The sequence below is a fragment of the Lithobates pipiens genome, unplaced genomic scaffold (assembly GCF_037356315.1).
Source record: "Lithobates pipiens isolate NorthernLeopardFrog02 unplaced genomic scaffold, aLitPip1_a1.2 Scaffold_18, whole genome shotgun sequence".
Taxonomy (NCBI): Eukaryota; Metazoa; Chordata; class Amphibia; order Anura; family Ranidae; genus Lithobates; species Lithobates pipiens.
The window spans coordinates 640,195,971-640,222,330 of record NW_027507758.1 but is presented as its reverse complement, the minus strand read 5'-3'; the positions used below and the strand labels follow the sequence as shown (position 1 = coordinate 640,222,330).

Sequence of the window (26,360 nt, the reverse complement as noted above, 5' to 3'; positions counted from 1 at the left end):
ACAGAACAATTGACATTTAAAAAGAAAAAATGATTAAACTTTTTTTTTTTTAAACAGCACACAGACTCTCCAAAGGTCCCACAAATACAAAGAAGAATCTTGGGGGTGGGGGGGGGGGGGGTCTGTGTGCTGTTTTGCTAATTATAAGTGTATGAATATGATCTCAGGTATTAGTATGAAGACATGTCTGATGAAGGAAACTAAGGGCTCTACTTATAGAAAATTCATGGGATGAATGTGACAATCACTCATCCAGTCATTACATATTCTGGCCATAATCTAACAATGTGATTTTCTATGATTGGCAGCTCCATCTAGTGACCACAATGGGGTATTTTTCCTGACATACATCCATTACTAAAAATATAACAATACTGCATTATGACCACTAGATGGAGCCAAGGAAATCAGTGTATGAAATAAAATACATCCAATATTCATCACAGCTGGGTGAATGCCGGTCATAATCATTCAACTCATTTTTTTTTTTTTAAATAGACCTCTAAATGTTTGTGAAATTTCACACCACAAAATGTACTCAGCCAATGAAAGGTAATGACTCCATTTTTATTTTTCTCCTGCTATCAATGACCAACACGGTACAACACTTCATCCATGTCTTTGGTGATCTCTGATCTCCTTATCAACTCAGAGATGTACAATTCCCATCGCCTGACACCCGGGACATGCAGTTCTGAGGGCCGGACAGGTCTGTTTTATTTTAACATTTAGCCCTGCTGTGGGCAAGCAAGGAGCAGGATTTGCTTGTCGGATGGAAGCATTCGGATGGCTGAGTGAATATTTCCACACCCCCCGGTAAAGTGCCCCCACCCGACAAACACCCGCTATGTATCCCGAGCTCCTCTTGCCCATCTGTGGACCTGGGACTAGCATAGAGGGTGATGATGGGTAGACGGGAGGGAGGAGAGAGGACACACATCTGCTCTCCTCCCCTTCTTCTTCCTGACCCGGAAGAGACATGTATGACATCACTTCCGGGACCCTGGTGACAGTTTCTCCGCTATTAAGGCCGGGAAAGAAAATAATGCATTTTTATCTGTGATGCATTACATTCAGTGGAGCACAGGGGAGACATTGGGGTCCTTTTAGACCCTGGATCAGTGGTCATCAACCCTGTCCTCAGGGCCCACTAATAGGCCAGGTTTTATGTATTACCTTGGGGAGATGCCGACTAGAATACTGCAATCACTGAGCAGCAAAAGATATCACCTGGGATGTATTTCAGTTATCTTGCAAACCTGGCCTGTTAGTGGGCCCTGAGGACAGGGTTGATGACCACTGCCCTGGATGTCTCATTACATTTTTTTTTCTACATAACTGCTTTGATATACTTCTCTCCACACCCCTTATGAAAGTTCTGCAATCGCAGAGACTGGAAACGCGTCGGGTTTGGGATATTGTGAGTTATTTTGTATACATGTTTTCTATGTATGGGTTTGGGACATTTTGAGAGAAATTTTGTATACGTGTTTTTTATGTATAGTTATTTGATATTTTATCAGAGATACTATGTGTCTGTAAGTTTCTCCTTTTTAAGCTTTGTTATAGGAATTAAAAATGATTTATTTTATATTGAATTTTGGTGGTATTGGTGGTCCATTTAAAGTCCCATGAAAAAATAAGGGGGAATCTTTTTATCCATTAAAGAGATCCTGTCACCAAAAAATCATCACATGGGGGAATTTTTATCCTTTATGTCAGTGTTTCTCAACTTTTTTTTCAGTCAAGGCACCCTTTAAAATGATGGACAGTCTTGAGGCGCCCTCCAAAAATATGGACTGTCTTAAGGCGCCCTCTAAAATTATGGACAGTCTTGAGGCACCCTCTAAAATTATGGACAGTCTTGAGGCGCCCTCCAAAATTATTGACAGTCTTGAGGTGCCATCCAAAATGATGGACAGTCTTGAGGTGCCATCCAAAATTATGGACAGTCTTGAGGCACCTCAATCTAAAATGTAAATACTATTCTAATAGTTCTACTTAATGCAACAACATACACAAACGTTACAAGTGATTTATTCTTCAAAAGCAAATATACTTTTGCAAACTGGTACTGACTAGTATTCCAATGTTTCTCTTCTCCCTCAGTTTTTCTCCATCACGCAGATAATAAGACCCAAAAAGCTGATAGAGAGAGGCGGGGGAGGGTCACACAAGGATGATATTCAGGCAACTGACATCCTTATCAACTCATGATGTCATTGGTTGTTAGGAGGTTGGCAGCTAAAAGGTTGTAATGGTGTACAATGAAAACTCAAGGCTTTGTGTAACTAAAAGGCTTCATCCACCCTCCGGCTTGTATACAATGTTGGGGCAATTGTTTGGCATTTTGAAAAAGGCTGTTCTATGTGATGAAATGTTTTTATTTTTTTTAATTGTACAAAATTAAATATAAACCCAGGCACATAAACCCCCCCCCCAAAAAAAAAAAAATCTGAGCATATACAAACATAAACTCACACATTGGGGTGCCTAAACCTGAAAAAGTTGATTGCAATACACAGGTTATATATCGCTACATACACCGGAATGAGAGCAATAATTCTATCACCAGACCTCCTCTGTAACACTAAACCGATGACCTAAAGGGGGCTTTTAACCACTCACTTGAAAAAATTACAAAAAAAAGTCCCTTTAAGAGCTATGGGCAGAAGTGAAGTTTTGACGTCGCTTCCGCCCTGCTATGGTATGGAGATGGGTGGGGGGCATCTTGCCTTCACTCGTCACCATACCCAGCCACAGAGAGGACCCGATCTCCTCCGCTGCTACTGACGATTCCGGTAAGCAGCAGAGGGCACGGGAGAGCGGCAGGCCCTCAACCGCCGCTGATAACAGTGATCTTGTGGCAAATCTGCCACAGAGAGCACCATTATCGTAAACCGGACCACTGGCTGAAGAGATGAATACCTGGGTTATGGCAGCTAGCTGCTGTCATAACCAAGATATACCTCTTCAAAGTGCCAAGGTATATAGTCGTGTGTTGGTCCGGAAGTGGTTTAAATGTGTCACAGTGTGTGTGTTTAAGGTTTGATATGCTGGGTATCTATTTATATTTTACCCAAAAGTCTGGTAATTTATTGTATTTTTGTGCCCCCGAGATGAAAAATGTTGTGTTTTTTACAGAAATTTTGCATTTCCTAGACTTTTGCGATAATATCGCGTGACATATAAAATAGGAACTACCAATATTTTATTCTCTAAGGTGTATTCTTTCAGAAGATATATCATGTTTTGGGGTTTTTATATAATCTTTAGGCATAAAAATTTTTTTTTGAACTCCTTCCCATCCGACCTATAGCAGAATGACGGTCAGGCGTGGGTTCCATTATCCTGACTGGATATCATATGAGGTCCAGAAAAATAACCCGCTCAGGTGAGTGGTGATCGGTGGCATGGTGTGTCGCTCTGACACATGACATCTCCAATCTCGGTAAAGAGTCTGACATAGGCTCTTTACCATCTGATCAGCTGTGTCCAATCAAAGCTAATCACATGGTAACCAGGAAGTGCCAGTTATCTTTTCTTTATTCATGCTGGCAAGGTGAGAGTAGAGGAGAGACGATCAGTGGTTCACCTGACAGGGGAGGGAGGGCCAGCACTGATATTCAGCATTGATAATCAGTACAGACCCATCAGTGATCACCAGTGATGACCAGAAGTGCCCACCAGGCATGCCAATCAGTGCCCATCAGGGATGCTTGTCAGTACCCCCTCATCAGTGAAGGAGAAAACATACTTATTTACACAGTTTTATAACAGAAACAAAGAAAAACGTTTTTGTTTTTGCTCCAATACCACTAAAATAAAACACTTTTTGTGGGGAAAAAAAAAGATAAAAATGTCATATGGGTACAGTGTTACATGACCATGCAATTGTCATTCAAAGTGTGAGAGTACTGAAAGATAAAAATTGGCCTGGGCAGGAAGGGGGTAAAAGTGTCCAGTATTGAAGTGGTTAAACATGTGGGCAAAAAAAAAAAGTCTCTTGTCAGTGAATGGGTTAAAGGAAACGTTCACCTTCAGGCAGATGTTACATGTTCCTGCATTAGCTCAGTAAACCAAGCCATCTGTGTGACAGCAGTGCGGGGAGAAGTTCCCCATTCCGGCTGTCACTTTATGAAAAGAGCGCGGCCGTGCCATTCATTCACAGAGTTCTGTCCTTTGCCGATGTCGGCTTGTAGTTTTCAATGAACTCCCACACCACTGCTGAGCTCTCTGGTAGATGAGGAACAAGGAGATTGTCATAAGGGAAAAGTAGAACGTCATAAAAGACGAGTAGATTGGGACCCTGATCTAGTCCCTTGGACAAGTCGTTTTTTTAAAAAATCTCCCCACCCCTGGAACTGTTTCTTACATGATGGAGATCAGCCATGGAGTATATCTGAGGTGTATATCAGGGTGTGCTTCTTCCCCACGAGAGCTGTGATGTCCAGCAACATTCATATAGAAGACGTTTCCCACACTCAAGGCACTAATACACCTCAAGGGTTGTGTGGGATCCCTGATGTACAAGAAGACAGGACTTCAGTGAGGAACAATTCCCTCACTCAGGACACGAATATGACTTCTCCCTCCATGTGAGATCGCTCATGTGTAGAAAGACTGGCCTTCCGTGAAAAACATTTCCCGCACTCAGGACAGGAATACTGTTTCTCCCCCGTGTGAGATCGCTCATGTGTGGAAAGAATGGCCTTCCGTGAAAAACAATACGGCTTCTCCCCTATGTGAGATCTCTGATGTTTGTGAAGACTGGACTTCCCTGTAAAACATTTCCCGCAATCAGGACAGGAATACGGCTTCTCCCCCGTGTGTGACATCTGATGTTTGTAAAGACTGGACTTATCTGAAAAACATTTCCCGCACTCAGGACAGAAATACGGCTTCTCCCCTGTGTGAGATCTCTGATGTCTGTAAAGATCGCCCTTCTGTGTAAAACATTTCCCGCACTCAGAACAGGAATACGGCTTCTCTCCTGTGTGAAATCTTATATGCACTTTAAGATTAGATTCAAAACGGAAACACTTCCCGCACTCAAGACAGGAAAGTCTCTTATCCATTGGAAGGACGGCCCCGTCCCGCACAGTCTGAGGTTCCTCAGGATAAGAGGAATACGATGGTCCATCTACACTGTGTGGTGCCGGATGGACATTTGAGGTAGTCGGGTTTTCTCCTGGATTATACTGTGTGATGTCCTCATCTTCTACTTTACAGTCTTGAGACAAAGTGAGACAATCCTCTGAGGTTTTCCTCATCTCCCGTCCATCTACTAAAATACAAATACAAAGATTATTACTAGACATGAGCTGATTGGTTCCCCTAAACCAGGACTCCGCCCACATCAGGCAGCTTTGTCTCTGAGGCTCTTACAATTCCCCCCTCAAGGTAACTAGTAAATGGGTCCTCTGATCTCCTACCAGATCATTTCTTTATTCATGGACCTTAGTCAGAGAGGGAGGAAACAACGAGAACTGTCTTCTATAGGAGTGACAGTGATGAGGGGATTATAGTACTGATCCTGAAGACCACCATCATTGGGTTATTGACTCCTCCATCATTATCACTTTCTGTTTAACCACTTGCTTACTGGGCACTTAAACACCCTTCCTGCCCAGACCAATTTTCAGCTTTCGGTGCTCTCACACTTTGAATGACAATTACTCAGTCATGCAACACTGTACCCAAATGAATTTTGTGTCCTTTTTTTCCCACAAATAGAGCTTTCTTTTGGTGGTATTTGATCACCTCTGGGGTTTTTATTTTTTGCGCTATAAATGAAAAAAGACCGAAAATTTTGAAAAAAAACGCATATTTCTTTGTTTCTGTGACAGAATTATGCAAATGTTTCTTCATAAATTTTGGCCACAATTTATACTGCTACATATCTTTGGTAAAAATAACCCAAATTAGTGGATATTATTTGGTCTTTGTGAAAGTTAGAGAGTCTACAAGCTGTGATGCGAATCGCACAAAATTGATCACATCTGATGTACTGGTGGCCTATCTCGCTTCTTGTGACCCGAACAAGTCAGGAAAGTACAAATACCCCCCAAATGACCCCTTTTTGGAAAGTAGACATTCCAAGGTATTTAGTAAGAGGCATGGTGAGCTTTTTGATGTTGTCATTTTTTTCCCACAATTCTTTGCAAAATTAAGATTTTTCATTTTTTTTTTTTCTCCACAAAATTGTCATTGTAATAGGTTATTTCTCTCACATGGCATGTGTATACCACAAATGACACCCCCAAAAAAATTCTGCTACTCCTTCTGAGTATTACAATACCACATGTGTGGGACTTTTTCACAGCATGGCCACATAGAGGCTCAACATGCAGGGAGTGCCATCACGTGTTCTAGGAGCATAAATTACACATCTAACTTGTTGACTACTTATTACACTTTTGAAATACCAGGACAATGACACGTGACACTGATGACAGATGGCACTGATACGTGGCAATGATGACACTTATACGTGGCACTGATGACAGATGGCACTAATATGTGGCACTGATGACAGATGACACTAATATGTGGCACTGATGACACGTGGCACTAATACGTGGCACTGATGACACGTGGCACTAATACATGGCACTGATGACACGTGGCACTAATACGTGGCACTAATACGTGCCACCGATGAGAGATGGCACTAATACGTGGCACCGATGACGCGTGACACTGATGACAGATGGCACTGATAAGTGGCATTGATGACACGTGACACTGACAACAGATGGCACGTGACACTGACAGGTGGCACTGATGACAAATGGCACTGATACGTGGCACTGATGACAGATGGCACTAATACGTGGCACTGATGACAGATGGCACTATGTGGCACTAATGACATGTGGCACTAATGACAGATGGCACTTATACGTGGCACTGATGACAGATGGCACTGGGGACAAATGGCACTGACAACAGGTGGCACTGGGGGCAGGTGGCATTGGGGTGGGGTGGATTGCACTGGGGTGGATTGCACTGGGGTGGATGGCACTGGGGCGGATGGCACTGGGGCGGATGGCACTGGGGTGGATGGCACTGGGGGAGGATGGCACTGGGGGAGGATGGCACTTTTTTTTCTTTTTTTCTCTGTGCACTGACGGCTGCTGCAGCCGTTCATCTCTCCCCTCTCACACGCTGTCTGTGTGAGGAGGGGGAGCGGCGCTGAGAGATGATCTCATATGTTTACATATGAGATCATCTCCCATTGGACACGCCGATCACGCTGTAAACGGCCGCTGTGATTGACGGTTTACAGCGATCTGTGTTTGCCTGTCCCCGGGGGACACGGCGAACACAGAACTTCCGCGATGCACGCCCATGGCGGCGCGCATTGCGGAAGTAAACAATAGGACGTACAGGGACGGCCAATTGCACGAAAGCGCCTGCTCTAAGGCCGTAAATCGGCTATAGGGCGAGCGCGAGGTGGTTAAGGTTCCAAAGTTTGAGGATGTTATCACATTATTATCAACATGTAAAAGTCTGTGCTCCAATCAAATCATCAGATATAAAATGTCCAGCTGGTAGGAAATGGGTGTAACAAAAGAGAATCCATATTATGTGTATATATAGCAGTGGGGGAGGGGAGAGAGCAGAAGTCAGGACTATGTAATGTACAACATATTGTATAAGATACAACAGATAGGACTATATAGTATCAGAATGATGTAATGTACAACATAGAGTATATAGTGCAGGGGTTAGGAGTATGTAATGTACAATATAAAGTATACAGTGTAAGGGTCAGGACTCATAATATTGGTATTCAGTAATCAGTGGAAGATGAAATGTTTACATGAGACAAGTTGCAGAGGTCCCACACCGCTGCCTCCCATCTCCTGAGACTGCACTCAGTGACTTGGGTCTGAGACTATACAGACATATCCCTCCACCCGGCACAGCCAGCAGACAACAGAACAAGTAATCCTGGGGGATTGTTCTGTCAGAGATCTTGTCATACCCGGGTATGGGTCAGAAGACCCAAATCACATACCCCAGGTGCCTAGGTCTAGTAACATCTATGGGGAAAATGAAAATTTTGCTGCCAGCTGAACCCCAGAATCTCCATAAATCCAGTCTAGATACATAAATTGTGTCTGCAGCACAGAGAAGGAAGATTATCGGAGAGAAATCCAGGAATACAGGACGGGGAACACAGCTCAGGAAAGTGACCAGGGGATTACAGGCTGATATCACCCAGCCCCCGCCCTACTCTGGACCAATCAGTGAGCAGTATGGGTGGAGGAATGGATTTAGTGTTAATGACCCACCTGTGCTGATCTCTGTAGGAGTGTCCTCCTCTATAAATGTCCCCGTTATTCCATCCTCCTCCATAGACTGCTGATCATCCCTCACATACCTCTCTTCTTCTTCTGATTTCACCTCAAATTCTATATCGATTGGATCTCCACTCTAAATCAAGAAAATGAGAGAGAATATCATCTGTAAGATATAAGCGTTATTATTGTGACACTACATATAAAATCCACACGTTGGGGCTGATTTACAAACGGTTTGCGCCATTGGTTGCGGCGCATGCCAATGCGCAACGGCTGTTTTCCTATTTACAAAACATTTGCGCCTGTAACACAGCGCAATTCCCCATTTACTATCATATTGCCAGCGCACAGGAGGTGACGAACAGTGCGCCGCTGTAGATAGGGTGCACGGCATCTTCAATTCAGAATTTAAAGAAGGTGGAAGTGCGAATATTATGGGGGTGATGTGAGGAAGTATAGATATGACTGTCCAAGTAACAAATATGCTCAAAATAGAATGGAAAAGTAACTTTCTCTGAACAAGCTTGCTGCGCCTGCAAATACACTTAGAACTGCGCAAGATCAATTTATGCACTGCGCATGCGCAATTGCCATTTGTGCATGTTCAAATGCTTTGGTTCACTGCTCTGGCAAAATCTTAGTAAATGTCAAGCAACGTAAATGCATTTGCATAAGTTGAACAGGCGCACCTCTCAACTTGACTTTTTTTTTTTTTTTTTACGCTGGTTCACTTTTATGTTTTGTTTTTTTAAGGCTATTTGCTCACAGGTCATGTTAGCATTAAGAAAAAAAATTAAGAAAAAAAAATGGCGTGGGGTCCCCCTCAAAATCCATACCAGGCCCTTCAGGTCTGGTATGGATTTTAAGGGGAACCCAGCGCAAAAAAAAATGGCGTGGGGGGGTCCCCCTCAAAATCCAAACAAGACCCTTATCCGAGTACGCAACCTGGCAGGCCACAGGAAAAGATGGGGGGACAAGAGAGAGCTCCCCCTCCTGAACCATACCAGGCCACATGCCCTCAACATTGGGAGGGTGCTTTGGGGTAACCCCCAAAGCACCTTGTCCCCATGTTTATGGGGACAAGGGCCTCATCACCATCAACCCTAGCCGGTGGTTGTGGGAGTCTGTGGGCAGGGGGTCTGTTTTAACAAGGGGACCCCCAGATCCCGGCCTCCCCTACCGTGTGAAAAAAAAGTGTTAAAAATGACCAGAGCCAGTTTTTGGCAATTCCTTTATTAACTTCTTCTTCTTTCCATCTTTTTTGGGTCATCTTCCTCCTTCCTTTCTTCATCCTTCGGTTTCTTCCTCCACCTTCTTCTTCCTCCATCTTCTTCTTCCTCCGATCCTCTGCTTCTTGCTCCAGTGTTCTCGTCTGGCATCTTCCTCCACGGCGTCTCTTTTTCCTCGCTTCATTGATGAAGGAAGGAAGAAGACCCGAAGAAGATGGAAAGAAGAAGACTTTAATAAAGGAATTGTCAAAAACTGTCTCTTGCCATTTTTAACACTTTTGACACTTTTTTGGTGAAATGGTAGGGTACCCTTACCATTTCACATGGGGGGAGGCCGGGATCTGGGGATCCCCTTGTTAAAGCGGGCTTCCAGATTCCGATAAGCCCCCCGCCCGCAGACCCGAACAACCAACGGCGAGGGTTGTGGGGATGAGGCCCTTGTCCTCATCAACATGGGGACAAGGATCTTTGGGGGGTACCCCAAAGCACCCTCCCAATGTTGAGGGCATGTGGCCTGGTACGGTTCAGGAGGGGGGGCGCACTCTTGTCCCCCACTCTCTCTTCCTGCAGCCTACCAGGTTGCGTGCTCGGATAAGGGTCTGGTATGGATTTTGAGGGGGACTCACACGTATTTTTTTTGGCGCGGGGTTCCCCTTAAAATCCATACCAGACCTGAAGGGCCTGATATGGATTTTGAGGGGGACCCCCACACCTTTTTTTTTTTGGCACGGGTTCCCCTTAAAATCCATACCAGACCTGAAGGGCCTGATATGGATTTTGATGGGGACCCTGCCGCCATTTTTTTTTTTGGCATGGGGTTCCGCTTAATATCCATACCAGGCCCTCAGGCCTGGTATGCTCTTGGAGGGAAATCCTTACCTGTAGGTCAAAGTGTGTTGTAAGGGTTTACAACCACTTTAAGGTATGAACCGGCACAGTGCATTCATCTTAGTAAATTATCCCCATTGTCTCCATGAGTCTGTGTTTTATAAACTCAGTCCCACCAACCTTGTAACAGTGGGGGATGGTGTGATCTTCCTGTGTGGGATCCCGGGAATACAGAGGACAGGGACATTTCTCTGGTGGGTTCCTGGTATTTGGTGGCTCCATCTTATCCTTGTGTCCTTCTGAAAATTCCTCCATCACTCCATACTTCTCATCCTCCTCTTTATACTCTTCTTTAATATCAATATTATCATCCCCGAGGTTTCCACTCTGAATATATAATAAAACATTCATTGTAACAAACATGCTGTGTATAAATCAGAACTACCAATAATTGTCAATCATCTACCTGATGATGGTGAGGGATGGTGTGATCTTCCTGTGTGGAATACCGGGAATACCGAGGACGGGGACATCTGTATTTTGGCTTCCTGGTTCCTTGTTCAGAAAGTGAATACGAATGATCCAACATCACTAAACGTTGGTGTGCTATTTTAATATAACTTTCCTCAGACTCTGCTGAGGGAAAGTCAAAATGTCCAGTTTGTGTACCAACTTCTGCATATTGGACAGTTTTAGGTTTTGTGGATTGGTGACATTGGCATTTGCACATAATATTGCTGATTGAATCTGATTGTGACATTACCGCTCCCATGACATCAGTTCTTGCTCTTTTGGTCAGTCTTCTTTTCCAGTTATCTTCTGAAGATTTGTTTGTTGCAGTATGTGGAAATAGCGTTGGTATGGCACCTGGTTTCAGTTTTCTTTTTGTACCTTCCATAACAAAGCACTCATTATTAAAGTGCACCGAACACATTCGGAATGTATCTCCACGTCGATCTTCAAGTATAAGTTTTGTGAACTCGTCAATCATTTTTGGGTTCATTCCTGATTTTTCTAACCAAACTTTAATTAAGGTGTTATCTTTAGGAAAGATGAAGAGCGAAATATTTGCAGGACTTTTTTTACCACTGTGGTGGGCGCAAGTTTGTGCAAAACAGTTTGGCATTTTTCTGTAAAAAAATAAATATATTATTTATCTAAATTTAAAATATCTTCTCTTTGTATAACATCATTTTATAAACAAAAAAAATATTTATATTAGATCATAATATATATATATATATATATATATATATATATATATATATATATATATATATATATATATTAAAATAAAACATGCACAAAAAAGTATCATGACAGCCTTTTCGTTTTACTTTGCTTGACAGTCTTAGTCCATAAAATGACATTTAGAGTTGGCCCACTACATGCTGCTATTACAGTATATACTCCACCAGTATGTATCTGTATTTATATCTATATAGATATATATCTATCTAGATATACACATTTCCTTGCCCATCCTCACATCAGCACACCACGGGTTAACATCTCCTTCGGAACCCGACGTGACCACCTGTACCTAGCTGAATAAAAGGCAGCCCTTCCCCCCAACTAAGATGTTCTTTTTATTTTTTGGTCTGCTCCAGGCCACGTTGATTGCAGTTTGTAAGTAATTTGTTTGCTGCATCCCCCTGCTGAACCTACCCCTCCATGTTCAGCCTATCATGGAGTTGGAAGACCCTGAATGCTGAAGGTAAATACTTCTAAAAACTGGGGGCCTTGTGCCAAGGCCGCGGGCAAAATTATGCTTAAACAGCATTGATATTGTACAGGTGTGGTATTACAAGAGCTCTGCAATGTCATCATTGCCTCTCCCCTTAGGTTTTTGATCCTGTCTTTATATACAGTGCACCTCACTGCTCTCCTGGCTTTATTGTCAGTCTAAGAGCAGCTGTGAATGGTGTCACAGGGGGCGGGGAGATTGGCAGAATGGGATGGGAACTGCCGAAGGTCATGCAATGGTGTAAATTATCTTGGAGGTCTGCAGTTGGGAGGGCTTCTCTCCCTCTCTCTCTGCAGTCCTGCCAGGTAAAAATCTTATCTCAGATTTTTACTGAGTCTCCTATCTGTCTCTGGATGAGATGTTCTGGCTCCCTTGCTATGCTGTGTACTCCTGCGGGTTTGACAGCCTGACTGTTTTTTGTCTCAGACTCTAAGACCCCATAGACACTGTGCAACTCTAATTACCTGTGGATTTAGCAGAGCCATGTGATAGCAAGGGTCTGCCTGATTGCATTCAGATTGAGACTCTGAAGCCGCGTACACACGGGCGGACTGTCTGGCCAACTTAGTCCGTCAGACAATCCGACGGACAGTCCGTCATACTTTCGAATGAACGGACTTGACCACACACGGATGCACAAACAGTCCGTTGAAAGCTTGCGCGATGACGTGTACAGCATGTACGACGGGACTAGAAATAGGAAGTCCAATACACAGCAATGCAACCTTTCGCCGTGTAAATCCTTTCTGAGCATGCGCCATACTTAGTCCGTCGAACTAGCCTACTGACAAGCGGATTGTCCGCTGAAACCAAAGTATGACGGACAGTATTACGGAAATTCCGGAATACTTAGTCTGCCAGACTGCACGCTGAAAAAGTCCGCTGAAGCCCACACACGAGCGGACTGTCCGCTGAAATGTGTTTCGACGGACTAAGTTGGCCAGACAGTCCGCCCGTGTGTACGTGGCTTTAGGTTTGGCCTTTTATAATGTGGTTTTGGTGAATCTAAGGGAAGAAGTCTGGAGAAGATTGTATAGTGTTTGTCCAGCTTAACTGTGTCTGATGTCTGCCTTTGGAAATCCTGCCTGAAGCTCACCTGATGCTTCTAAAGTGAGTGGATGAAGGCAGATGGCTCTTAGAGACAGGGTACGATGTTTTTTGGTGAGAGGTTATATGCTTTTTTGTGCAAATATGAGCTTGCCACACCTGTTAGCGGCACAAAAGATTAACAAAGGTATGTGGGGGTGACGTGGGACATGGTCCTTAAAAGAGTGCCCAAGGAGATTATGCAGATTAAGGTATTTTGCATTCATTTAGGAGCAGAAACCCTGAATGCAAACGCTTCAAAAAACATAAGACCCGCCAACGATCATCTTATCCTGATCAGGACGACGACATCCAACAGGTTGTCACTAGTGATGGACGAACTTCCGACGGGACGTTTCGCGAACGCGAAATGCGAACGGACCCAAACGTTCGCGAAACCGAACGTTCGCCGCGGGCCCCATTGACTTCAATGGGAGGCGAACTTTGCAAACCTTCATGTCGAATTTGCGGCCACGTGGTAATTATTAGGGGGTAAAACGTAGTCCCACCATCTGGACAATGACATAATACATGTATGAGGTGAATTTGGGATCGATAACTACAAGCATTTTTATTTTATTTGGGAAATTGTTCTAACAATTCAGGACTATGGAGCTAATGAAGGCAATGGAGGAGAGGGAAGGTCAGGGACCAGGGTAGGCAAAGAAGAGGGTGCAGGAGATGATCACCAGCAGCGTGACATACCGGAATGACACATGCACCGTGATAGAGGCATCTGACAGCAGCACCGTAATACAGAGCACTGACAGCAGCACCGTGACATACAGCGCTGACAGCAGCACCGTGACATACAGCGCTGACAGCAGCACCGTGACATACAGCGCTGACAGCAGCACCGTGACATACAGCGCTGACAGCAGCACCGTGACATACAGCGCTGACAGCAGCACCGTGACATACAGCGCTGACAGCAGCACCGTGACATACAGCGCTGACAGCAGCACCGTGACATACAGCGCTGACAGCAGCACCGTGACATACAGCGCTGACAGCAGCACCGTGACATACAGCGCTGACAGCAGCACCGTGACATACAGCACTGACAGCAGCACCGTAAGCAGCCCCAGGAGGAAGTCAGCACAGCACAGGGATGGTGTGATCCCCTCATAATAAGAACCCCCAGGAGGAAGTCAGCACAGCACAGGGATAGTGTGATCCCTTCATAATAAGAACCCCCAGGAGGAAGTCAGCACAGCACAGGGATATCATAAGCAGCCCCAGTAGAAATATGACACCGCTCAACCTCTTCAAAGAGGAGGGTAGGGGCATATAGTACGGTGTGCTTTTTTGGGTCAAGGAAGTGAGCCAAATGAATTAAGAAGGTCTGTGTGCTTGATTAAAAAAATAGTTTATAGACATATACATGGTCTACTGGTCACATGTGTTGAATTCCTCCGAGATCCATGCCTCATTCATTTTTAGAAATGTGAGGTAGTTAACACTGTGGTGAGCTAGGCGAGTACGCTTATCGGTCACAATCCCCCCTGCTGCGCTGAACGTCCTTTCGGACAGGACACTGGATGAGGGGCAAGCCAACAGTTCGATTGCAAATTGGGCAAGCTCTGGCCAGAGGTCAAGCCTGCCCACCCAGTAGTCTAGGGGTTCATCACTCCTCAGAGCGTCCACATCGGCCGTTAACCCAATGTAGTCGGACACCTGACGGTCTAGGCGTTCCCTGATGCTGGATCCGGATGACACCTGTCGATGGGTCGGCTGAAAGAATGACCTCATATCCGAAGTCACCAACACATCTTCAAACCGGCCTCTTCTTGCAGGCGCTGTTGGATTGGTACCCGCAAATCCTTCTCTGGGAGTGGGAATTGCTCCTCTGCCAGCGCACGCAAAAGCAGAATGCAGCATTTCTCGAAGCAAGGCCTGGAAGTGCTGCATTCTGACAGCCCTCTGCGACGGCGGTAACATTTCCGCCATTTTGTGTTTGTACCGGGGGTCTAAGTACGTTGCCACCCAGTACTGGTCCTTGACCCTCATGCTTTTTATACGGGGGTCCCTATTAAAACACTGGAGCATGAAGGCCCCCATTTGCACTAAAGTGGAAGCGGTGTGGTGGCCTGGCTCCTGCTCATCATCCAGGATAATGTCGTCCTCTTCATTCTCCTCTCCCCATCCTCGCACAACAGGGATCCCAGAAAGGTTTAAAGCATGCTCTTCTTGCTCCTGCTCATCCGCCCCGGCACCATCCTCCTCTGACTCCTCATCAGACTCCTGTTGTTGACTTGTCTCAGATAGAGTAGCCCCCCCTGGGAATTCATCCAGCATTGCGACTTCCTCATCTTCCCGCTCCTGCTCCTCCACAGCCTGATCAATGACACGACGCAATGCACGCTCCAGAAAGAAGGCATAAGGTACCATGTCACTGATGGCGCCATGGCTGCGACTGACCAGTTTGGTGATCTCCTCAAATGGCCGCAGAAGTCTGCATGTGTCGCGCATGAGCAGCCACTGGCGCGGTGAAAAAAAACCCAGCTCCCCAGAACCGTTTCTTTCGCAGAGTTCATACAGGTAGACGTTAACTGCACGTTTCTGCTGGAGCAGCCTATCAAGCATATAGAAGGTTGAGTTCCATCGCGTCGGGCAATCGCAAATAAGACGTCTGACCGGCAGATGGTGTCGCCGCTGAATGTCAGCAAGGCGAGCCATGGCCGTGTAAGATCTTCTGAAATGGGCCGAGATTTTCCTTGCCTGCCGCAAGATGTCCTGGACCCCAGGGTATTTGACAAGGAATCGCTGCACGACCAAGTTTAAGACGTGTGCCATGCACGGCACGTGCGTGATTTTGCCCTGTTTCAATGCGCTAAGCAGATTGGCACCGTTGTCACACACCACTTTACCAACTGTCAAATTGAGCGGTGTTAGCCACTCATCTGCCTGTGAACGCAAAGCTGAAAGGAGTGCCGGGCCAGTGTGGCTCTTTGCTTCCAGGCACAACAGACGCAGCACGGCATGGCAACGTCTCACCTGGCATGTGGAATAGGTTCTGGGGAGCTTGGGCGGTGCAGTGGAAGAGACGCTAGCAGCGGAAAAGGAGGAGGCAGCTGAGGAGGAGAGGGAGGAGGATGGAGTAGGAGGAGGAGAAGAAGAGTCAGGCCTGCATGCAATCCGTGGCGGTAAAACCAAATCTACACGGGTGCCACGGGTTACATGCTTGACGGCCGTCAGAAGGTTCACCCAGTGGGCAGTAAAACTGATATACCTTCCCTGCCCGTGTTTGCTAGACCACGTGTCTGTGGTCAGATGTATCTTGGCACCGACACTGTGTGCCAGAGATACATTCACTTGCCGCTGAACATGGCCATATAGCTCTGGGATGCCCTTCTCTGAGAAATACTTCCTTCCTGGGACCTTCCATTGTGGTGTTCCAATGGCCACAAATTTGCGAAAGGCCTCCGAGTCCACCAGTTTATATGGCAGTAGTTGGCGGGCTATGAGTTCTGACAAGCCAGCCGCCAACCGTTGGGCAAGAGGGTTATCCGGCGTCATCATTTTTTTACGCTCAAACATTAGGCCCACGGAAGCCTGCCTTTTTGCAGAAAAATGTGAGCTTGGCGTGATGGAAGGTGGAGTGGAGGACAATTGTGAGGAGAGAGGAGAAGGAGAAGTAGAAGACGAGGCTGGACGGTGAGAGCCTGCAGTGTGGCTTTGTGTGTTCCGTTGCTCCCACTGGGCTCGGTGATGGCTGCTCATGTGCCTTCTTAAGGCGGTCGTCCCTAGGTGAGTATTGGGCTTACCGCGACTAACGCGTTGACTGCAAAGATTGCAGATGGCAACGCTATTGTCAGCAGCGGACACGTTAAAAAAAGCCCACACTGCGGAGCCATGTGCCGGTGTCCTGGGAGCGCCAGATGTGACCGTACATGGTCGATGACTCGCTCCTGATACATTTGCAGTCTGCTTTGTCCCTGCTGTGCAATGTAAGTCATTGCTGCTTCTCCTCCCTATCTGCTGGTCCATATCTCCCTCTGAACTCCCCTCCTCTTGTGGGCACCCACGTGACATCACTAGACACGTCATCATCAACGTCACCTTCCCCACCGCTATAAGTAGAGATCTCGGAGTAGGCAGCAACACCGGGGACCAACCTCCTCCTTGGGCTGATCTGGGTACTGGCGTCAGACTGCTGAGTAGCGCTTGTTGCTACCTCCTCTTCCTGATCCAATACCAAGAGTGGCTGCGCATCAGAAATGTCCTCTTGATATGGATCGGAAAATAATTCCAGTGACTCAAGCGGAAGGTATGTGGTGGTGGTGGTGGTGGTCGTGTTGTTGGTGGTAGTGTCTTTGGGGGTGCACATAGCAGAGAGTGAAGAAGAGGGTGCAGATCGAGAGGATGAGGAGGGTGCAGAAGAGTAAGGCTGAGCGAGCCACTCAACCAAGTCTGGTGCATCCTTTAAAGTAATTGAACGCACCTTCTGCAACTTCCCACTTTGGCTCAAGCCTGTTGCTCCTGCCCTACCCCTACCACCCCTGCGGAAGGGCCTGCCTCTTCCTCTGCCTGTCATTTTTTAAATGACCCTGTGACAAAACTCTTAGTCCCTATACCGATGAAGGACTGCTGCAGTATAGGGCAGCGGTCAGCAGTGGTGCACGTCAACCCTATCTATTGTGGACCGATAGCGGTCCTTACAGAACAGCAGACTGTACCGCACTCAAGCCTATGTACCGTAGCACCCTATACCAAGTTACCAGTCCTTATAAGAACTTTTGTGGACCAAGCAGGTTGTGTATTAGTGTTTAGCAGACTGTACGTCAGTCCCTATACCGCTGAAGGACTGCTGCAGTATAGGGCAGCGGTCAGCAGTGGTGCACGTCAACCCTATCTATTGTGGACCGATAGCGGTCCTTACAGAACAGCAGACTGTACCGCACTCAAGCCTATGTACCGTAGCACCCTATACCAAGTTACCAGTCCTTATAAGAACTTTTGTGGACCAAGCAGGTTGTGTATTAGTGTTTAGCAGACTGTACGTCAGTCCCTATACCGCTGAAGGACTGCTGCAGTATAGGGCAGCGGTCAGCAGTGGTGCACGTCAACCCTATCTATTGTGGACCGATAGCGGTCCTTACAGAACAGCAGACTGTACCGCACTCAAGCCTATGTACCGTAGCACCCTATACCAAGTTACCAGTCCTTATAAGAACTTTTGTGGAACAAGCAGGTTGTGTGTTAGTGATTAGCAGACTGTACGTCAGTCCCTATACCGCTGAAGGACTGCTGCAGTATAGGTGAGCGGTCAGCAGTGGTGCACGTCAACCCTATCTATTGTGGACCTATAGCGGTCCTTACAGAACAGCAGACTGTACCGCACTCAAGCCTATGTACCGTAGCACCCTATACCAAGTTACCAGTCCTTATAAGAACTTTTGTGGACCAAGCAGGTTGTGTATTAGTGTTTAGCAGACTGTACGTCAGTCCCTATACCGCTGAAGGACTGCTGCAGTATAGGGCAGCGGTCAGCAGTGGTGCACGTCAACCCTATCTATTGTGGACCGATAGCGGTCCTTACAGAACAGCAGACTGTACCGCACTCAAGCCTATGTACCGTAGCACCCTATACCAAGTTACCAGTCCTTATAAGAACTTTTGTGGACCAAGCAGGTTGTGTATTAGTGTTTAGCAGACTGTACGTCAGTCCCTATACCGCTGAAGGACTGCTGCAGTATAGGGCAGCGGTCAGCAGTGGTGCACGTCAACCCTATCTATTGTGGACCGATAGCGGTCCTTACAGAACAGCAGACTGTACCGCACTCAAGCCTATGTACCGTAGCACCCTATACCAAGTTACCAGTCCTTATAAGAACTTTTGTGGACCAAGCAGGTTGTGTATTAGTGTTTAGCAGACTGTACGTCAGTCCCTATACCGCTGAAGGACTGCTGCAGTATAGGGCAGCGGTCAGCAGTGGTGCACGTCAACCCTATCTATTGTGGACCGATAGCGGTCCTTACAGAACAGCAGACTGTACCGCACTCAAGCCTATGTACCGTAGCACCCTATACCAAGTTACCAGTCCTTATAAGAACTTTTGTGGAACAAGTGAGTTGTGAATGTTTAGCAGACTGCAGCAGAAGGGCAGCAGTCAAGTATAATATCCTTTCTATATTTGGAAGAAAGAATATTATACATGTACAAGCCTATTACTGTACCACTGATACCAGTCCTGAAAAGAACCTTTGTGGAACTAATAATAACAGCAAGTCTTTAAAATTACCCTCACTGCCTGACAACACTGCTTCCTTCCTGTCCCTATACAAATTGGCAAAAAAAGAGAACGATTAGTGGTTACTGGAACAGCTCTTTTGTGGACCTTGATAGTAACAGCTAATGATGATGATGATGATGATGATGATGAAAGACTAATCTGGCTGTCCCTGTAGCATACACCGTCCTTTCCCTTTCTCTAAACTAACAAAAGACACTCAGGCTGCTGCAAGAATCAGCAGCACAGCAAACCTATCAACACCTAACACCTATACCAGTCCTGAAAAGAACTTTTGTGTACCAAATAGCTAGTGGTTTATCTCTCCCTACTCCACACAGGAACCTGTCCCTATCGTAACAGAAGAAAGAATGTAAAATGGCCACCGGATCGGGTGTATTTATAGGTTAGGGGGAATGTACAAGTGTCCATGTGCTGTCATGTCTCAATTGGCTGTCCTGTATCACATGATAAACGTGTCACCAAAGGTTAAAGTTCTTGTATACATTAAACACGTAAGTCCGCCGCGGCGAACGACGGAAAAAGGCGTTCGAACGTGCGGACCGCGAATGTCGGAAATTCGCCGCGAAACGACCGCCGGGCGAACCGTTCGGCCATCACTAGTTGTCACATTCAAGTGGATGTAAACCCTCCATACACCCAGTGAAGTGAACAGTATCAGATGATGCACATAGATGAAACAAATCTCCCTATATAAGTTTTATATATATATATCTTCTCTCTTCACATTTATATAATGTTTAGAAGGCTCAGATAGTGTTAGGAAATGTTCTCTTCTTGTTTAACACAGAGTGTGATGTCTGGGTATACAGTCAAGACAGCTAACTTTGCTGATTGGAGGAAAGGCACACACCCCCTCTCCTCATAGGCTGAGACTCTCAGAAGTGTTTTGTAATAGGCCCGGCTGCCTGCTAATCTATTTATAGCAAGCTCCCCCCAACACAAATTTCCGGCTGCTTTTTTCTGATGTGTCAGAGAAATTATCAGGAGTTATTGGGCTGATAACAAAGGAACGGCTCTGGAGAAAGCTACGGGACTTGGCTCTTTGACTTACTTTCCACTTTCAAAATATTTTATTTTATATTAAAGGCACTTACATACGTAAAACAGTACACAAACTAGCAGCAGCAGGGAGGGCCTGCTGTCACAATGTAAGTAAAGAAAACATGAGACATTAGTGAAAAACAGACAATATCAGGAGTGTACAGTCGGCAAGCCCTTCCTTATCGAGGGGCTACATTAATAAGAGGTAAACGGAGGGTGTCCCCCCCGGGAGAGCCCACCAGGTCGAACTATTAGGGTAACTCCCAGGAGCCCCCATCCCGACACCCCTAATAGGGAACTTGCTGTGCCAGGATGAGGGAGTGTCCTCCCAGGCCCCTCCCTCGCAGAGGGGAGAAACAGTCGGAGGATCGTCTGCAGTGGGTACCGCAACATTAAATTGGACTGTATGGTGAACCTGTCAATTACAGCTCTGTTGAGCAAACCAAAATCTTAGAACGACTAGAAGGACAGAGAAGAGAAGAAAGGAGGAGAAGAGGAGAACAGAGGGGTCGGGGAAGGTAAGCTATGTCCTGAAAGGGTGGAAGGATAAAGCGAGGGAATGTTTCGCATTCAATGTAAGAATGGGTGCTTTAGGGGTGAGGTCTGGTTCCTAGGGGAGGGCCTGGGGGTACCCCCGGCAGCAGAGAGATTCCCATGTAACGGGCCCAAGGGTCCCACACCTTTCGGAATTTAGGTGTGGTGTCTGACAGAATACCTGATAGTTTTTCTTGGGACATTATCCACGATATCTTCCTCTTAACTGCGAGGAAGGAGGGTTTGGGTTGCTTCCATGCGGAGGCAATCGCAATTTTGGCTCCTAATAGAATAAAATAAGTTAGTTTCTGAATGTTACCAGACATCAAAGGAATCGGGGTGTTGAGTAACGCAACCTCTGGAGTTCTCGAAACCCGGCAGCCTGTGACTAAGTAAATCAAGTTGAAGATTTTAGTCCAGAACGAACGGAGTCTAGGGCATTCCCACCAGATGTGGATCATGGAGCCACGAAGTTGGCACCCCCTGAAACATAAGGGATTAGCCGTGGGATATATTCTGGCTAGCCTTACTGGAGTGAGGTACCACCTGGTTATCAATTTGATGCTAGCCTCCATTAGTGAGGTGTTCTGGATCCCACGAAAGGATCTGGCTAAGGCCAGCTGCCAGGATTCGAGACTACCAGAGGTCTGGAGATCAGATTCCCAAGCCGTCATATAGGGGGATTTACCCGTTGGGGAAGTGAGAGCCGTGTAGATCACTGAAATACCACCCCTCTGCTCCCCGACTCCACCACACCAGGCTTCATATTCAGTAAAGGGAGGAGGAAGGGGTTTGTTTTTCCAAAGTGAGTTCAAGTAGTGAGATATTTGTTGGAAGCGGAACCTCTCTGTGTTTGGTAGCTCTAAGTGTTCGATACAATAAGCTAGGGAAATCGGACCCCTGGAATTAAAAAAGTGACCTATCCGGTATAGTCCCTTGTCCAACCACCATCTGAAGGCCTCAATGTTCAGACCGGGGGGAAAGTCATGATTACGGAACATGTGAGCAAGGGGTCTTATAGTGGAGACTAGGGAAGGCTCTTTGCGAAGGCCGTCCCATAGGGCACAGGAGTGAGAGAGGGATGGGGACATGATGGGCGGCCTGGCTTTGGGCGGGCACCATAATAAAAAATCTAGTGTATAGGAGGGCACCGCACAGCGTTCTATGGACTGCCAGTCCGGTTTCTCATATTTGGAGTAGATCGAGGAGAGTTGGGCTAGGCGAGCTGCAAGGTAGTATTTGTGGAGGTTAGGCAGACCCAGCCCCCCTCTGCGTCTATGCAGGAAGAGCGTGTTTTGCGGTAGACGGTATCCCTTATTACCCCAAATATATTTCAGTATTTTGCTTTGCAGAGAGCAAAGGTGGTCCTTCCGAACTGGTATTGGCAGGGCTCGAAAGTAGTAAAGGATTTTGGGGAGAAGGGTCATTTTTATGGAGTTAATCCGGCCAAGCCAGGATAATTCATGTTTAGACCATGAGGAGAGGTCAGTTTCCAGCTGTCTGTATAATTTGGGGTAATTGTGGGCATATAGCATCTCTATTTTAGGTGTGAGGGAGATACCCAAGTATTGGATGGCAGTGTCACTCCATTGGAACGGAAAGGATTGTTTGAGTGAGAGGACTTGGTGAGTGGGGAGAGAAACATTCAACGCCACAGACTTGGAGTAATTAACCCTCAAGCCTGAGACCTTGGCAAAGTCGTCCAATACCCGGGATAAGTTGGGTAGGGTTGTGAGGGGGGAAGTGAGGAACAACAGTATGTCGTCCGCAAAGAGTCCACATTTGTGCGTTTGACTACCGCATTGGACACCTCTAATGTCTATATTGTGGCGGACTGCGATCGCCAGTGTTTCAATGGCTATTGCAAATATGAGGGGGGATAGGGGGCACCCCTGTCTGGTCCCCCTGGTGATGGGAATTGGCTCGGAGAGGTATCCCTGCATTCGAATTTGGGCCCTCGGCTGGGAGTATAAGGCCTGTAATAAGCCAAGGAAGCGAGCCCCAAATCCCCACCTGTCAAAGAGCTGGAAGATGTACTGCCATGAGACCGAGTCGAAAGCCTTTTGAATATCTAAGGAAAGGAGGAAGCCAGATTGTCCGGATCCCCCTTCCCAATTAGACTGCAAAATGGAGATAATATCGATCGCCCTCCGAATTTGATCAGGTCCCTGTCTGCCGGGAATAAAACCAACTTGATCCTTGTGGACATAGCGTCCAATAAAGGAGGCTAACCTATTGGCCATAACTTTCGTAAGAATTTTGAGATCATTATTAATAAGGGAAATCGGTCTGTAGTTGCTGACATCTTCCAAGTTCTTGCCAGGTTTGGGGATGACCGTGATATACGCCGTGTTAAGGTGGGGATCCAGGGGGTCTCCATTAGCTTTATGGTTACCGAGATTGGCCAGGTGGGGAGCTAGTGTGTTGGCAAAGGCTTTATAGTAAGGGATCGAAAGGCCGTCGGGACCAGGGGCGGAGCTTTTTTTAAGAGTCTTGATGACTTCCAGTATCTCCTCTGTCTGGAAGGGGGCTTCCATAACTTGTTTGTGAACGTCCGATAAGGCCGGGATGGGCAGACCCTCCAAAAACTTTGGGAGGAGGTTATCTTTGGGGGGTGGGGAGCTACTGTAGAGAGAGGTGTAGAATTTCTGAAAGGCATTCAGAACTGTGACCGGATTAGACGTGGGCGGGAGTCCCGCGCTTCTGATCCGAGGGAGGGTGCTCAGCTTGGTTCTAGGGGAGAGTCTATTGGCCAGGAGAGTGCCTATTTTATCCGCCTGTGAGTAAAATTTGTGGCCAGCCCACCTAACTGATTTTTCAGCTTTCGTGGTGAGGGCGAGATTTAGTTCTAAGCGAGTCCTGTCTAGTATGGCCGTGGGGGTACGGAGGGGGTCCTTTTTGTGAAGAGCTCTGAGTTTAGAGTATTCCTCTTCTAGCTTCAGGATGGTTGATTGCCTTTCCCGTTTTATTTGAGAACCCAATTGCATGAATTTTCCCCTAATGTAAGCTTTGTGCGCCGCCCACAGGGTCTCGGGGGAGACATCAGGAGTCGCATTAATAGAAAAATATTCCTTCAATGCTTTGTCGAGATCTATAACTCGTGATGGCTCCGAAAGGAGGGATTCATTTAACCTCCAATGCCTAGGATGTCTCCCACTCGAGCCCCCCAGGGCCGTCACAATTACAAGTGAGTGATCTGAGATCACTGTGTCAGTGATGGAGGCTTTGAGCATCCTGGGAAGGAGCGAGGAGGGGACAAGTATGTGGTCTATGCGTGCATATGATTGGTGAGGCGCTGAGAAGTGAGTGTAGTCCCTCTTTGTGGGGTTTAATTCCCGCCAGACATCGGATAGCCCATGAGCGTGTAGCAATTTGGCAATCCGTAAGCTTGCCTTTGTGGGCCTGGTTAAGCGGGGACGTGAGGGGGAGGATTTATCAAGTCCTTGATCAAAGGCGACGTTAGAGTCTCCTCCGACAATAACCGTCCCCTCTAAAAGAGGTGCTAAGGTACGTAGCATGGATTCGAGGAATTTGGCCTGACCCGTGTTCGGGGCATAGTAGGAGACCAAGGAGTAAAGTTGGTCCCCCACAGTGCCCTTTACAAGTAAAAATCTGCCCTCCGGATCCGCTTTTTCAAAACTCTTATTGAATTTGCATGTTTTGGCCATCAAAATGGCCACCCCCTTGGTCTTGGATTCCGCGTTGGCTAAGAAGAACTGAGGGAAATGGGCATGTAGGTACTTGGGACTATACCGGATAGGAAAGTGGGTTTCCTGAAGCAGAATTATATCTAGTTTCAGGGATTTGTAGTAATCGAGGGCTTTTCTCCGTTTGATGGGGGAATTAAGACCCTGAATGTTGTGGGAGGCTATCTTAAGCCTAGCAGCCTGTGGATCAGCCATGGAGCAGAGGGGGAGCCCAGCATCTGAAAGCGACCTCACTTACCCAATCTATAGCTGGGTTCTTGGTAAGGGCATTGAGATCGGTGGCCCGAGGATGTCTCCCAGGATACCATGTCGACTGGGTTGGCTCAGCCCAACCTGAGGAGAAAAAAAATAGTGTCATGCAAACATTCAACGGGGGAAGCTTACCATCAAGGGGGAAGAGAAGGGGAGAAAGGGCAAGGAAAGAAAGGGTTCCTGAGAAGAGAAAGAGGAGATCAGGGCAGGAGACACCCCCCGAAATCCCAAGCAAACACAATGAAGACAACCGACCCATAAGGTCAGGAGTCCCGACCCTCAGACGCCTGGGAAAGGCCGAGGGAGGGAGAGTTACACATGTGGTCCCTCGCGGAACTGGGGACCCCTAGTCGGGTAACTACCCGAACTGTGAAAACAACTTTAAATAGCAATAACATAAAAGCAGCAATATACATAAAAAGGAACTTTTCTTTTGAGGCACGGCTAAACATAATGCCTAGAAGACACTGGGGCTAAGAAATGAACGCTGTTCTTAAGGCATAAGGAAGGATGGTACATCCAGGGGGGGTGCTGAGGAATGCAGCCCCCTGGGAAATCCTCAAAGCAACCTTAGGGCCCATTTCGAGGGTATGTAAACAAAAACAAAACAAAAAAAAAAAAAAAAAAAAAAAAAAAAATATATGCGGGGTTACGGGCAGTCCAGTAGATGGACAAAGTACTGCATAGCGTCCCGGATTATTGGAGGCAATGGGGATAAGGGTAGAACAAGGGTAGCACAAGTCCTAGGCAAGGGGAGGGCAAAAAGGGTTGGAGGGCCAAACTTTCCAAGTTTGGGGAGCAGTCCTCCGGCCCTCTCCAGGACCTCGGACGGTCAGTCACAAAATGGAGAGATTGATAATGGGACTGAAAGTTGCTCAGGTGGGTGCATTATCCTTGACCTTCTTGGCTCTTCCGGAGGTCCATAACGGGGATTGTGGGCTGTTAGGAGTGGGTCGTTTGTTAGATCCCTGGCTAGGGTTAGAAGTGTCCATGTCAGCTTCTTGAGAGATGATTTTCAGCTTGGTGAGGAGCTTTTCCCCCTCGGGAAAAGTGGAGAAGGCAAAAGACTTCCCTTTGTCCGTGAACCTGACCGCAAAAGGGAATGCCCATTTGTATTTTATGTCTTTGTGGGACATTGCAAGCAAGAGGGGTTTTAGAGCTCTTCGTCTCTGTATCGTGGAGGGGGAGAGGTCCGCAAAGATCTGAACCTGGTGTCCCTGGTAATTGACGTGTTGCAGGGATCTGGCTCTCTTCATGAATTCTTCTTTCACCGAGAAGTGATGTGGCTTGGCCAGAACATCTCGCGGGGTGCCATCCTTCCTAGGGGGGCCGAGGGTTCTATGGACCCGGTCAAGTTCAAGCTTGGT

General features: G+C 46.7%; 3 protein-coding genes across 4 annotated transcripts in view; 1 reads left to right on the top strand and 2 right to left on the bottom strand.

Annotated features, from left to right (window-relative positions):
- The window catches only part of LOC143989561 (uncharacterized), a 470,483-nt gene that overhangs the window by 154,473 nt on the left and 289,650 nt on the right, over nucleotides 1-26,360 (bottom strand). The gene's annotated exons all lie outside the window — the stretch shown is intronic.
- The window catches only part of LOC143989538 (uncharacterized), a 114,872-nt gene that overhangs the window by 57,837 nt on the left and 30,675 nt on the right, over nucleotides 1-26,360 (top strand). The window lies entirely within an intron of this gene.
- LOC143989640 (uncharacterized) overlaps nucleotides 547-26,360 on the bottom strand; it is a 42,299-nt gene continuing 16,485 nt past the window's right edge. The window contains exons 2-5 of the mRNA XM_077489895.1: nucleotides 10,836-11,499; nucleotides 10,550-10,756; nucleotides 8,304-8,445; nucleotides 547-5,287 (exon numbers count right to left, since the gene is read on the bottom strand). Coding sequence (XP_077346021.1) covers nucleotides 4,569-5,287; nucleotides 8,304-8,445; nucleotides 10,550-10,756; nucleotides 10,836-11,499 — 1,732 coding nt within the window. The 3' untranslated portion in view covers nucleotides 547-4,568. The remainder of the gene's footprint in view (nucleotides 5,288-8,303; nucleotides 8,446-10,549; nucleotides 10,757-10,835; nucleotides 11,500-26,360) is intronic.